Here is a 15,526-nt window from a genome sequence, read left to right as displayed (position 1 = left end):
GATTTAAGTATAAATGGAATTTTTAAAACGTTTTTCTACAAGAGTCCTTTATAAACAAAATCACCTACTTCATATAAAACAAATCAGTCACCAAGTAAGCTCTGAAGAGGTGTTTCTAACCCAACAGCTGGCTCAGAAAGCTCAGTCCTGTTCTTCACCCCGTAGGTCAGGGCTGCTGCACTGACTCCAGGTGAAACTCGCCAACACGGGCTCATTACAGACACGGCCAGCCCATGTCTCTGCACCCTGCCTGGCTCAGCAGCCTTAATCAATAATCTATCAGTAGACTTGTTGAAGGACACTACGTGTTCTCTCACAGAAACTGAAGAAGTTCTCTCCATGTTTAAATTCATCACTTTACATAATCTAAATAAAATCAAGTCATTACACGCATTCCAATTTAAAGCCCCTTTTCATTCCCGGAAAAAATGCATTAGAGGATCTGACCAGAACTGCTAAATTATATGTTAGATCATCATTGCAATAAACAGGAAATAAATCCAATACTCGGTTTCTCACTGGCTCTGGGCAAATGGCTTTGTGGCAAAGACAGAGGACACACAGCTACCAATCTACCAAATGCTTCCTCCTCACGTCCCAACACGTCCACATGGTTTCCACCTGGTTCTGTTATTTCAGTAAGTCACACTGAACTCGCTGCTGCTGAGCCACCCTTGCGTTCCTGGAACCTGGAAGGGGGATGTGTCCTAGCTCTCTGGCCAGTTTGGTCTGCCGGCACTCCGGTGACAATGTCTGCAGATCTGTAAGTGAGCCTTGCCTGCAGCCTCCCTGTTCTGTCGGTGCAGGTTTTCTTGGTCTCTGGAGATGGGTTTATGCCAGCCTCTGAGAGCTGTTTAAAACATGGCTGACTCATGGGCAGACCACCGCCACAGAAAGCCAGAGGAGGACTGCTCCTCCTGCAGGGGAGCCTTTCATTTTTGCTAACTGCTGTTTGGAACAGTAAAATACACCTCGAGCATTTCTGATCAGAAACTGTTAAAGTGAAAGAAGCAGAGAAAAGTCAGAACAAACAGAAACAAAAAATCAAAGAGAACTTTAAAAACACAACACAGAGGTGAAAACTACATTAGATACTCTGCCTCTAACTCAACCTGATTAGGACAAACATCAGTTGAGAAATAGGATTAAGGAATACAGACTATGACACAGCACCACCACAAACTCAGGAGATGAGAATAACGTTTGAGAGTATACCAAATGAAAAAGTACTATAGCACACAGAGAAACTTTACATTTAAACAAACAGCCTGCAGGCACTAAAGCAGGTTTTCAATGTCAAAAAGTATTACGTTGAAAGTATTTTCTCAAAAGGAATGAAATGTAATCACTGCCTGTAAAACGTAACGTAATGGAGGCTGGTACTTCAAGCAGGCCTGCTGAGAAAAACCAAGTCCCTTAGGTACCTTTTCTTCAGCAAGGAGTCGCAGTACCGCGCCAGCAGCTCGGGGGATTTACTGGATGACTGAGCCATCTTGGTTACTGCGTTGTTGTTTATGAAGCGGCCACAAGCCTGTGGACGTGAGACACAGTTAGAGAAGGCTCTGATCGACACACTCTCGCACTACAGAAGTCACAAGTCACATATTTCACCTTGTCAAGCGCAGCCACGAAGCCAGCGTCGTTGTTGAATGCTGACATTACCAGGGCGTTGTACTTCTTGTGAACATCTAGCACTGTCTGCACATACATTTTGGGGTCCTTCGGTAGGAGAGAAACAGAATGAGAAGTTGGTTACTGGATTACATGATCTACTACTGTGTTGCTATACAGCATTCTAGAAGGTTTAGCTTTTTCTTTGAAGACATTAACCAATAAGATACAAAAACTCAACTTTTGGTTGTATCACTGAAGCACACGGCACATTTTGTCTCAACGCGTAAGTCAAGAAAATATTTTTTCCACACGCAAAATTAAGCACCTATTTCAAGCCTGCACTACAAACAGTGAAACCTCAGCAGAATCATGAAAACAAAATTTTCAAAGTGACTGCTTTGCTTAGCCAACCTTGTGTTGTCACAAACTCAAATTCTGGACATTAATGGCCACAATCAGGAGCCAGCCGGCAACACAGAACTCAGCTGGGCAGATAATGTAAGAACCATGTGGGCTTGGTCAGAGGACAAGCCCATGGGGAAGGGCATTCTAAACACAGGCACTGAGGTCAGAGCCAACCAGAAGACTCCCGGGGACTGGCAATGGGAAAGGGGAGAACAGGGACCGACCACCCAGAGCCGGGAAGACTGGAGACCACTGGGCACTCCAGACAAAGGGACGATGCGACGGCAATGAAATGGGAAGATCAGCCAGCGGGGAGGTTCTCTATCAGTGCCAAAGGAGACAGCACTGAGACAGAGGGGCAGAGCAGAGAGCAATCAGAACACACAGCGGGCGATGCTGAGCACTTAGCACACTCCAGACACAGCGAGGCTCTTTACCAGGACTGGCAGCTACTACTTTTATCCCCACTACACACATAAAAGAACTAAGGCTCAGCTAAGTATCTTGCCAAGAACGAGAGGCGGAATAATCAGCTGTGGGCCCAGGCAGCCCAACCCTCTGAGCTCAGCATTTCCTCAACAGCTATGGAACAAGACGAGGCCCACATGCCAAGTCAGACGTGAGCCATGGTAGCAGCCCGGGAGGTGGGCACGATGGAGAGGGGACACATCGTCCAGGAAGGAGGGTGGTCACAGCACAGCTGGGTGAGCTGTCACCCCAGATGAGAGGGCTGTGGTGCGGACGGCTGAAATGGGTTGCCAATGTCTCCAAATGCCCGACATTAATTCCCTGTAATTCAGCAATGAGACCAGAATCCCCCAATTCTAATTATTTTGCATGTTTTTGGAATATTTTGACTTTAAATAGTAACCAGCAATAGTGCATAATTTTTCTGTAAAACAAAAAGGATAATAAAGGTGAATATTATGAAGAAATACAGTATAAGATAATTTAAGGGCTGGCACTGTGGCACAGTGGGGTTAAGCTGAGGCCTACAACACCAGCATCCTGCATCAGCACCAGTTCCAGCCCTGGCTGTTCTGCTTCCGATCCAGCTCCCTGCTGATGCATCTGAGAAACCAGCAGAAGGTGCCTCCAAGTGCGCCATGGGCTCCAGACGCTCATGGGGAAGACCCAGAGGGAGCTCCTGGCTCACGGCTTTGACCTGCCTCAGCCCTGGCCATTACAGCCACTTGGGGAGTAAAGATATCTCTGTCCTTCCTTCTCTCTGAAACTCTTTCAAATAGATAAATCTTAAAAAAATAAATCAGTAAAATACAATTATGGTCTCCACCTGATATAAACATCTGACAAGAAAAAACACTAAGAGGGAACTTAAGGGTGGGGTGTTCGGCCTAGTGACTGACAGCCCACTCGGGCGCCCTGTGTCCCCTACTGCAGGGTCTGGATTCGAGCTGCGACCTTGCTCTCCATTTCCGCTTCCTGCTAATGTGCACCTGGGAGGCAGCGGTGATGACAGCTCAGGAACCTGGGTTCCTGCCACCGAGTGGGAGGCCCAGATGGAGTTCTGGGCTTCAGTCTGGCCCAACGCTGGATATTGTGGCCAACTGGAGGGTGAATCAGCAGATGGGAAAACTCTCCCTCTCTTTCAAATAAGTAAATATTTAAAAACATGTTTATTTGAAAGAGAGAGGAAGAGAGAGACAGCAAGATCTCTTTCATTGCTGTTCACTCCCCAGACAGCCGCCAACAGCCAAGCCAAAGCCTGGTCTCCTACTCCAACCAGGTCACCTACTCGGGTGGCAAGGGCCCAGGGACTTGGGCCGTTTTCCACTGCTTTCTCAGGCTCATTATGAGGGAGCTGGATCATAAGTGTAGCAACTGGGACACTAACCAGTGCCCATATGGGATGCCAGCATTAGAGATGGCAGATTTAACCGCTACTCCATGCTGGCCCCTAAATGAATTTTTTGGAAAAAGCATTTAATGCAAGAATAATTGCCAAATGAATATCACTTAAAATGCTGACAGGTAATCACAGGTAATATTTCTAAATAAACCACCTTAAAATGTGGTAACACTGGGACTGGCGCTACAGTACAGAAGAGGTTAAGCTTCCCTCTTTCACACCAGCATCTCATACGGGCACTGGTTCAAGTCTCAGCTGCTCCTCCTGATCCAGCTCTCTGCTATGGTCTGGGAAAGCAGCACAGGATGGCCCAAGTGCTTGGGCCCCTGTAGCCACATGGGAGATATGGAAGAAGCTCCTGGCTCCAGCCCCACCCAGCAATAGCCACTGAAGCCATTTGGGGAGTGAACCAGCAAACGGAAGACCTCTCTCTCCCTCTCTTTGTAACTCTGCCTTGCAAATAAATGCATTAAATCTTAAAAAATGAGTTTTTCTTTTTTTCAAAGAGTAATAACTGTAGTTCATGAACATCCCTTTACTCGTGAACACAGAGGAGCTTTTTCATCAAACACATCTCACAGGGCTGTCCCGGGGCCTCTGGCACTGCTGTTTCCATGGCCATCACTATGCCAATGACTGACACATTTACATCTGTAGACCAAACCTCCCCACTGAGCTTCAACTGCCCTTGGATGCCGCTTGGGATTCCCAAACTCCTCCGCGTGTCAGAAATGACCCAATGCCCTCCCGCCTCTGCCTCTAGAGCCCTCTCTCTCATCTCAGTAAGTGCCACCTATCACCCTAGGAGGCACAGCGACTCCTCCTTTCCAACATCCGGATGACCTGATGACCCTGTCTCTTTTTTCAACGTTTTATTGTGGAAAAATTTCAAATATTGTTAACTACAAATAGTGAAATCTGCCCTGTGTACTCATCATGCAGCGTTGGCAATGATCCGAACACAAAGCCTGCCTCTGTCAGCGTCCCGTCCTCCCTAATTCCTTCTCTCCAGGCCACCCAGATCTCCCAGGCTGTGGTCATGATCATTCGACCTGAACCACTGAGGCAAACTTCTCCCTTTTAATCCATTTCCCATACGGAAAATGCAAACAATTTTTAAAAAATAAAAATCTGATCTTTTTATTTCCATGCTTTTACCTGGCTTCCTCTTGCCCTCAGGATGAGCCAATCTCCTTAGCAAGGGCTGTCAGGGGCTTCCCGGATCTGCCGAGGTCATCCCCCTCTCACTCCTACTCTCAGGTCACGGTTCTCAGCCCCGGCCGTGCCATGGCTGGGGTCAGCCTGAAGGGCTGTGCTCTCTGGGATCCCTTTGCCCATCTAGCTCTACCTCTTCGCTTGGTCTCCATGCTATGTGATGGCACTTGCAGTCTGCTACAGCTGCCTCTCTTGCAGGACACTGGCCCAGTGGAGCCCCTGGGACACGAGTCCATGCCCACACTGCTGTTCTAAGTGCTCAGGAAAGCTGGCAGCACCAAAGATTTCTAAAACAACTAAGTCAGGAATGTAATGATGATCTCAATTATTATGCTTTACCCCACACATTCCCACTAAAAGGATTTGGAAGGCCAATATACGGAGAGAAAATAAACATGGACAGTCTCACTAATGTCTACGTTATTCTGTTCTTAAATTAAGTGGAATATGCATCCACGGACATTGGGGCACATTCTCTCATGGAGTACCCACAAAGAATAGGGTACCTCAAAAAAACTCATGGAAAAAATGCAATTAAGAGGGGCCAGCGCTGTGGTGCAGTGGGTTAACACCCTGGCCTGAAGCACCGGCATCTCATATGGGTGCTGGTTTGAGACCCGGCTGCTCCACTTCCCATCCAGCTCTCTGCTATGCCCTGGGAAAGCAGAAAATGGCCCAAGTGCTTGGGCCCCTGCACCCTCGTGGGAGACCCAGAAGAAGCTCCTGGCTTCAGATCGGCACAGCTCCGGCCATTGTGGCCAATTGGGGAGTGAACCATCGGATGGAAGACCTCTCTCTCTCTCCGCCTCTCCTCTGTGTAACTATGACTTTCAAATAAATAAATAAATCTTTAAAAAAATGCAATTAAGAGATAAATATGCTCTTATCCAGGGCCAGGTCTGAGGGTACATTTCACATACATTTCAGAGTGAAACAGAACACAGCAGCTCCCGGAGCCTTGGGGAGTTCTGGGGACAGGCAGCCAGCACCGCGAACAGTTCCACCAGAGACACGGGGACCCTGCTGGACAGCGACCATGGTTCTCAGTACCTCCAGGCAGGATCTCTTTCCAAAGAAGGCAGAGGAGAGCAGTCAACCCTCCTGAAGTCACGAACACATGATGCAGTTATTTGGGGGCAATGGGATTCTTCCTCCTATCCACTTGATCTCTGGAGTAACATTATCTCCACAGATAATATAGAGCGCGAAATTTCCAGGAAAGAAAGTACCACAAACCATCTACTACAGAGAAAAAGGAAACAATGTGTCTGCACGCAAAGTCCCATTTTGATGACTCCCTGTGAAAATCAGCCCTGGCCTGGCTCCCTCACCCCCAGCAGGTCCGTGTTCTCCCCTCCACTGTTTGTTGTGTAGCCAGGGAATAAAATTAGTGTTGATATGATGATCAATATTGGAGATAAACGTGAGGTCTCAAAAATCATTTCGTAAACATCTTGCATTTTCTTAAGACTTTTCCTAGCTAACCTAGGAATCAACCGTTCTTCAGAGTGAGGGTAGTTTTAATTTTAAAATACTGAGACAAAATAATATCACGTAAGTATGCTCTGTTCCCATTATTTAACCTGTCTCCTTGCTACTTTTGGCTTCCAACCATTTGTGATTTCTCTTGTGATCATGGCTCTGAGTTTCAGACCATGATAATATAGTTTTGGGCAGGTAACATTACCTTTGGATTCTGTAACTTTCACCGGCTCCTGAACCAGCCATCCCAGTGTATGGGTTTTCATTTTGACCCTGGTCTTGCCCTAGTTCTGCTCATACCTATATTTTTATTCAGTCCCAGGTACAGCTGAAGCTTCTGTCACCTTCAGCCTGCTGGTATTGCACTCTGTCAATGCTGAGGCTCTAGGCTGACCAGAGTTAGGGCTGAATGATCAAAGGTGAAATACCGAATTCTGAATGCAGAACTAAGACTTGCCATGACGTTTCTGAAGAGAACGAGTAAGATGCATCTGGAAGACAGGACAGTGGGCAGGAAGGCAGGGGCAGGGCTGCCTGTCTCAGGAAGAACCAAGACAGGGAGAGCGACGCTCGCAGGCAGTCTCTAACTGCCTCCATGCAATCAGGGCTCACGTCAGGACTCGTACATGAGAAGTCAGATTTGAGCAGGAATGTGCACTTCCAAAACGGGCTTGCTTGTGACATGGCTCAAACCTCCTCTACAGTTGGAAGAAAGCAAGGAGTATCCTCGATATAAAAACAACAGACTGATTCCCCTAGACTTAAAAACCACAACTAGTTTTTTCATTCTAAGTGGTTCCTCTTTTCCTCCCAATAAGATAAAATAAACCCAAGCCATCCTTGTTTCCCTCAAGTTACAGATCACAAACTTAGCTACCTAAACCAATTTGTATCTCCAGCACACATCAGCTCTTGGTAGTAAATCCGTCAGTCTAAGATGCTATACACAGCTGTGCTTCTTTTTGTCTTAGAGTAACTTTCTGAATGAACACATCCACTGATAGCTATGTGTTCCTTTTCTTATTTTTAAATGTTTTTTTTTTTCTTTTTAAAGATTTATTTATTTATTTGAAAGGCAGAGTTACAGAGAGGAAGAGGCAGAGAGAGAGAGAGAGAGAGAGAGAGAGAAAGTCTCTCATCCACTGGTTCACTCCTCAGTTGGCCACAACGGCTGGAGCTGGGCCAATCCGAAGCTAGGAGCCAGGACGTGGGTGCAGAGGCCCAAGGACTTGGGCCATCTTGTACTGCTTTCCCAGGCCATAGCAGAGAGCTGGATCAGAAGTGGAGCAGCCAGGACTAGAATCGGCACCCATATGGGATGCCTGCACTGTAGGCGGTAGCTTTACCTGCTATGCCACAGTGCCAGACCCTAAAATGGTCTAATATGGAAAATTCTCAAACATACTCAAAATAACAAAGAACAGTATAACCAATCCCTGTAAGTCCATCATCTGGCTTTCAGGGATCGTCACACCTGTGGCCGGCTAGGATCTTCTTGTCCTATAAGCTTCACAGTCAAGATTCTAGGGCTGCTCGTCATTACCTTCTTCGACCAAACCAAGCCAGGTCAGACTCCAAACGTAAGGTTCCCTGGTTTCATCACTAAACGGTTATTATTGTTCTCTCCCCATCTACAGAGTAAGGCTCAGTTGTTTAGGCATGCATTTGACTGTGGAATACAAAGGGAATCTCAGACGTAGGAAGCAGATCCAGACCTCCCCCAGTATCCAGTACTGTGTTACTCTGTTCACTCTAGCCTAGTTCACACATGACTAGGGTTTTATAACTACTTACAACTCAAGCTCTCAATACGGACCACAGAACATTTCATAACTCTGATAAGTTCTTAAACACTCCCGCCTTTAACATTATACTGGAAAATATGCTTGTTGGAGCTACCTGGTTTTATTTCTGCCTACAAAACTCTTCATGTTAAGTTCTCCCTCTTGAAAGCACTATCATTGCAACCCTGAGACCAGCTGCTCCTGGTGATTTGTCCTCGGATTTCAAGACACAATCTCCCTCGAAGCTGAAAATAAATATGCATGATTTGGTTTCTGGGTCAGTCTCTATAGCCGAATACCCCCATGCTAGACCAAACAGCCTTGCTGGACATCAAAATACCTACACACCCATTTCTGCTGGATCACATTTCAACAGCAGTTAAACCAAGGGTGCTAAATTAAGATATGGTTTTATGCTTTCCTGTTGCCATTGTGACCCTACCGACAGCAATGACACATTCTGCTGTGACCCAATTTATGTTCAGTTAGGAAACCACCTTTGAGGAGAGGACAACAGCATTCAGATCCTGAGGAATCATGTAATTATCAAGAAGGCTTCCGTTTTATCCTCAAGAGCTAATTAGCAAGTACTAACAAGTGTGCAGGATTCGACTCTTTCCCTCAGTTTTATTTTGGCATTTTGCTCTAAGCTGCTGTTAGGAAAACTGCAAAGTCATCCAATGGGTCAACATCGTATTTATCTCTAAGCGTACTGCTCATGTTCACTCTACATTTAGGATTAATGACCTTTCTCCAGATGAGCACTGGAGAAAGAATTGAATAGGAAAAACTGTTCTGAGTGGCCAGCTGATCATACTTCCCAGTACTGACTAGGAAAATTCAGTGGCAAAAACGTGGCCCACCCTTACCAGAGTTAGAGTACGCTGCATACACTTTACGTGCCCACTGAACCTCTGCCTTGTGTTCCATAGGCTTACTTCGCTACTCTGATTTATCCTGAGGGCTCTTCAAAAAAATTCATGGAAAATACTGTTGAAAAACAATTTTTTGCACCCAAATAGATCAGTGTTTAAATTCTATTTATCTACTCTTTTTGGTGTACCCCCAAATTTTACATATTGTGCAAGCAGCCCCTAAACGGGAAGAGTAAAGAGTGCAATTAAAATCTAACAATACTGCAACTCTACACAGGGCACTGTGCTAAACTGAGGATTCACATGTAGGTAAATCTTTCTCTGCTAAAAGCTTTTTAAAAATGGGATTTGATTATTTTTCAGTTGCTCTTTGAAATTTTATTTTAAAATTACTTTCATTTCCTTTGAAAGTCAGAGACACAGAGGCAAGGCAGAGTCAGGTCTTCTATCTGTTGGTTGGTTCACTCCCCAAATGCCTGCAAGTCATGTGTGGGCCACGCCGAAGCCAGGAGCCCGGAGCTCCATCTGGGTCTCTTGTGTGGGTGGCACGAGAGCCAACCCCTGCAGCCGCTCAGGATGCACGCTAGCAGGAAGTGGACTGGAAGCAGAGGAGCAGGGTCTGAATCAGGCACTCCAGGATCAAACGTGTCTGCTTAACTGCTACGTCTGATGCCTGCCCCTGTTAGAAAACTGCACAGATAACTGAACTGTAAAGTGACCCAAACATCACTTAAATAGTCCAACATGCTATTATTCCAGGGGAGATTCTAAGGTGACTGACGAAGGCTTTTTGCAACAAATGGCATCGAGCTAGATTTTGAACCATAGACGACAGGTGTTTAACAGAACTAGGAAGGTCAAGAAAAGCACATTTACAAACAGTGAGGGCTCCAGTTGAGACAGCAGACACAACTGGGAAGGGAGAGGTGGCCGTGGAGAAGACAGCTCTTCTTCACCATCACCATCAATGAATACCTGATGAGCTAAGTGCTCGGGGCTAAGATTACAGAGAAGATACAACTATAATGAGGTTACGAGCTTCCCTCGAGACATCTGCAATATATGGCAGACAGACAGGAAACAGGAAGTTATAAGCAAACCAAGTGATAATGAGAGTAGTGTATAAATGCCACAGGGAAGGGGAGGGGAATCTCTTCTTTGCCAAGGTCATTTGGATATTTATAACATCACTGCGGGCCACACAAAATTATCAGCTTAAAATTTAGCCTGCTGTAAATTATTGAATTTCAAGTTCCACCTGTGGTTGCCCAGGCAGGGCCAGCCTGCAGGCCGGGCCTTCCCCACCCCTGCAAGGGGCTTCGAATGGAGTAGTGAAACAGAGTTGTTCTTCGAAGCGAGGGCTGGGGCTGGCCTAGCCAGCAGGACTAAGCCCAGCAGAGAGCAGAGATGACTGTCCTCAGAGACATTCCCAGGAGTCTAACCAGCGAGTGCACAGAATCTGGGGGAAGACGCAGGCTGACAGAACAGTTTCACTGGAAGACAAGCTTCAGGAAAACGGGGTGGGTCGGAGAGGATTTTCATTTACATGCAGGAATTTCATGTATCATAGAAGGAAGAGTTTTAGTTTTCCTGTTCAAAACAAAAGATCAAGACTGCAGAGCAAAACTATTAAAACATTAAATGATGTTTTACAAAGATTAAAATGCTGTGGACGGTGTTGTGGCATAGCTGGTTAAGCACTGCCTGGGACACTGGTATCCCATATGAGCGCCAGTTCAAGTCCCAGATGCTCCACTTTGGAGCCAGCTCTCTGGAGAAGCAGTGAAAAGTGGCCGAAGGACTTGGGCCCCTGAGCCCACATGGGAGGCCTGGAAGAAGATCCCGGCTTCAGCCTGGCCTAGCCCTGGCTGTTGTCGCCATTCTGGGCAGTGAAACAGAGGATGCAAGCCAACCCAGCTTCCTGCAAATGCACCCGGGAGCAGATGACGGCTCACATGCTGGGGCCCTGCCATCCACATGGTAGACTCACATCAAGTTTCGGCTTCTGGCTAGTCTGAGCCAATTTCGGCTGCTGCAGCCATTTGGGGAATGAACCAGTGAACAGAAACTCTCTCTTCCCCCCTCCCTTTTAGTCACTCTTTCAAATAAGTTAATTTCTTTTCTTAAAAAATGGATCGGCCGAGGCCGCGGCTCACTTGGCTAATCTTCCGCCTGTGGCGCCAGCACCCCGGGTTCTAGTCCCAGTTGGGGCGCCGGATTGTGTCCCGGTTGCTCCTCTTTCAGTCCAGCTCTCTGCTGTGGCCCGGGAAGGCAATGGAGGGTGGCCCAAGTGCTTGGGCCCTGCACCTGCATGGGAGACCAGGAAGAAGCACCTGGCTCCTGGCTTTGGATTGACACAGCGCGCCGGCCGTAGCGGTCATTTGGGGGGTGAACCAACGGAAAGAGGAAGACCTTTCTGTCTCTAACTCTGCCTGTCAAAAAAAAAAAAAGATCTACAATGTAGTCACTACACTAGGCACATGAGCTCATCGGGATTGGATGAGAAGACAAAGGTTAGCATTTCAGTATCAACTATTAAAAGGAATTCCCTAAATGCTTGCTGAATAAGTGAAAACAATGACTTCAATTTTATCTGCAACATTTGTTGGCCCTTTGAGCTGTAACACCAACTAGTACCAGGCTGCTAGCTGCTTCAGTGGACTTAAAGAAAAATTAGGAACCTAGGGTGGCGCCAGACACATAGCTGGAAGGAACGGTCTACTTTTAGGGTGCTCTCCAAGGAGATGGCACCCCTCTTCCTATATGTTAATACACAGTGCTTTCTATAGCACTACACTGCCAACTAAACATATTTGTGTTTTGCCCCGCCCCCCTGCAAGCACACAAGATTTTTCAAGTTTCTGACTACCAATAATTTTGTTTGTTCTGGATTTATTTTACTTATTGGAAAGGCAGAGCTGCAGAGAGGGAGGCACAGAGAAAGATATCTTTCTAACCACTGGTCTACTCCCCAGATGGGCCAAGCAGAAGCCAGGAGCTTCATCCGGGTCTCCCATATGGGGCACAGGGGCCCCAGCATTTGGACCATCTTCTGCTGCTTTCCCAGGCACATTAGCAGGGAGCTGGATCAGAAGCAGAGCATCCAGGACTTGAACCGACGCCCATAAAGGATGCTGGCACTGCCAGCAGTGGCTTAACCCATTGTGTTACAATGCTGGCCCCCCAATAGAGTTAATGCCATGTAAAATGTGTTAATTTACCATCATGCCCACTGTTTTTTCAGTCCAAAGTCAAACACAGGGTAACTTGTCTATTACATAATTACTGATCACTTTGCTTGGCTATAAACCAGTTTTATAGCCCATCCTTGCATGTCTTTGTGTACCAGTTTCCCCAGCGATAGCAACATGCTCATTTATCTCTGCCACAGCAGTAGGGTGTCAGCACTCTCAACCCCAACCTAGGCTGGGGAGAACTCCAAACATGCTAGATGCCTTAAGGATGGGGGCAGGACGCTACGTCAACGTCACACAGCCTGGAAGCCCCTGTGCTCCATGAGGAGCCCACACCTGCATGCCCAGGGCGGCAGCTACCAAGGGTGTCTGGGCAGGGTACGAGAAACAGCACAGCCAAAAACAGTATGTTTGGAGGGCTCTCTTTCCAGTTGCGCTTCATCAAGGAGGACTGCCAGTTTTTATTTAGGTACAGACGGGGAGACACCACGAGGGAAGTTCCCCTCTGAGCCACTTATTCAGGAACAGCCTTTAGTTTTTAAATCAGTTTTAACTATGGGAGCAAAAATCTTAAGAAAAAATTCATAAACATGTTTTGAAGCATGTAACAAAAAGATACTATTTGAATCACATTATGAATATGCAGTCTGTAATAATTTCAATCTAGCCCAGATATTTAACAGTAAAGCTAGTTTTTAAGCAGATTAATTATCCGCCTAGGTGAACAAGAAACGTTGGGGGAGGACCTCTCAGAGGATCTTATTTAATAAAGGACAATTTGGGGGCAACAAAGTATTTCAGTTTAGACCAAGACACTGGATTAACATGTAAGAACTTTTTTGCCCTTAAAAAATCACTTAAGGGCCGGTGCTGTGGTACAGCAGGTAAAGCCACCGTCTGCAGTGCTGGCATCCTGTGTGAGCACGGGTTTGAGTTCTGGCTGCTCCTCTTCCGTTCCAGCTCTCTACTGGGAAAGCAGCAGAGGATGGCTCGAGCCCTTGGACCCCTGCACCTGCATGGAAAACCCGGAGGAAGCTCCTGGCTTCAGATTGGCCCAGCTCTGGCCCTTGTGGCCATTTGGGGAATGAACCAGCAGATGGAAGACTCTCTCTGCCTCTGCCTCTCTGTAACTCTGCCTTTCAAATAAATAAATCTTTTTTAAAAGATCATTAAGTAGTTTCTTCTACGGCATTTAATATGCTGATTATAAATACTTCTCAGATACAATGATTCAACTCAACCAGACAAAAGTTTTTAAACTTTAAAAATTGAGTTCTCAAAGTATTTAAAGTATGTGGAATAATTCTAACTTTCACTAATTCAAAACAACCTTTTTTTGAAACAGTGGGCTTTAGAAAACCACAATATTTGTGTTATATCTTTTACACCTACCACATATGATAACAATGATTACCGACTTTAATTATTTTTTGGCAGACCTACTTATTCTACTTATTCTTTTTAACAAATATTTAAGCACCCACTGTGTGCCCGCCACACACTGGGTATATCTGTTCTTCCTTGAGCTTCCTCAAGTTCATGGTGATCCTATCCCTGGGAATGGAGGTGACAGGTAGAAGCCAGAGCTGGGAAGGTTGTACAGTACAAACTCAGCAGTCTGAAACGTCACAGCCACGAGCAAAGAAACATTTGGGAAAATATTCTTTTTTCAGAAAACCAGGAATAGTATTCGCTCTAAAAATTTTTTGGGGCTATTGGCCGGCGCCGCGGCTCACTAGGCTAATCCTCCGCCTTGCGGCGCCGGCACACCGGGTTCTAGTCCCAGTTGGGGCGCCGGATTCTGTCCCGGTTGCCCCTCTTCCAGGCCAGCTCTCTGCCGTGGCCCGGGAGTGCAGTGGAGGATGGCCCAAGTGCTTGGGCCCTGCACCCCATGGGAGACCAGGAGAAGCACCTGGCTCCTGCCTTCGGATCAGCGCGTTGCGCTGGCCACAGTGCGCCGGCTGCGGCAGCCATTGGAGCGTGAACCAACAGCAAAAAGGAAGACCTTTCTCTCTGTCTCTCTCTCTCACTGTCCACTCTGCCTGTCAAAAACAAAAAAAAAAAAACAAACAAACAAAAAAATTTTTCGGGGCTAACACTGTGGTATAGCAGGACAGGCACCGCCTACAGTGCTGGCATCCCATATGGGCAGTGGTTCAAGTCTCAGCTGCTCCACTTCTGATCCAGCTCTCTGCTATAGCCTGGGAAAGCAGTGGAAGATGGCCCAAGTGCTTGGACCCTGCACCTGTGTGGGAAACCTGGAGGAAGCTCCTGGCTTCGGATTGGCCCAGCTCCAGCTGTTGTGGCCATTGGGGAATGAACCAGTGGATGAAGACCTCTCCCACTGTCTCTCCTACTCTGTAACTCTACCTCTCAAATAAATCTTTAAAAAATAATTTTTATTAATTAAAAATATTTTGTGAGTTTAATATAAAAATTATTCTATGGAAACAATAAAATTCTCTGTTTTAGCATAAGAACACAATAGTTATGAGAAAATTTAAGGAAAAAAAAAAAAACCCAGTGACCTCCTCAATGAATAAACAGTACAAGAAAACCTACGGCAGCATGTGCTACACAAAGATGCCTGTGAATGCTCCACTTCAGAAAGGCGAAACCAGGGCCCTCTGCTGACTTCTGGGGACAATCTTACTATCTGCCTTGGCACAGAAATACAGAACACGTGACTGCAGTCCACTGTGAAGTTAGGTCCATGGTTGCATTATTACTCACGTTCAAAGCAGCTTCTCCACACTTTTCAATTGCTGCAAGACCCTGATTATGAATGTGTGTCTCCAGCAGTTTTTTCAGTTCTCCTAAGCCATCCTGGATCCTAGAGACAAGATTATACATGCGCCCCAGATCTGAAAGAAGAAGGTGGCCACTGAAACAAACTGTATACCCACTCCATTCACCACGCATTTCCATCATGACGAAAGATACCTGACATGAAATCACCATGCATTTAGATCTTAGTAACCAAAACAACCATAACCCAGTGTTTTCTATTTGGTTTATGTATACTTGGCTAAAATGAGATCATGTTGTTAAGATTATTTTTCTTTTCAGTGTAAAACACTGAAAACA

At 46.2% G+C, this 15,526-nt stretch overlaps 1 protein-coding gene across 2 annotated transcripts in view; it reads right to left on the bottom strand.

Moving 5' to 3' along the window:
- The window catches only part of CUL1 (cullin 1), a 107,496-nt gene that overhangs the window by 12,781 nt on the left and 79,189 nt on the right, over window positions 1-15,526 (bottom strand). For both annotated transcript variants that reach the window (XM_062190698.1, XM_062190789.1), the window contains exons 9-11: window positions 15,173-15,303; window positions 1,612-1,719; window positions 1,425-1,531 (exon numbers count right to left, since the gene is read on the bottom strand). In XM_062190698.1, the coding sequence (XP_062046682.1) occupies window positions 1,425-1,531; window positions 1,612-1,719; window positions 15,173-15,303 (346 nt within the window). The remainder of the gene's footprint in view (window positions 1-1,424; window positions 1,532-1,611; window positions 1,720-15,172; window positions 15,304-15,526) is intronic.

This window comes from Lepus europaeus, chromosome 1, assembly GCF_033115175.1.
Source record: "Lepus europaeus isolate LE1 chromosome 1, mLepTim1.pri, whole genome shotgun sequence".
Taxonomy (NCBI): domain Eukaryota; kingdom Metazoa; phylum Chordata; class Mammalia; order Lagomorpha; family Leporidae; genus Lepus; species Lepus europaeus.
The sequence above is the reverse complement of the archived record's forward strand: the minus strand, read 5'-3'. Positions and strand labels throughout refer to the sequence as shown.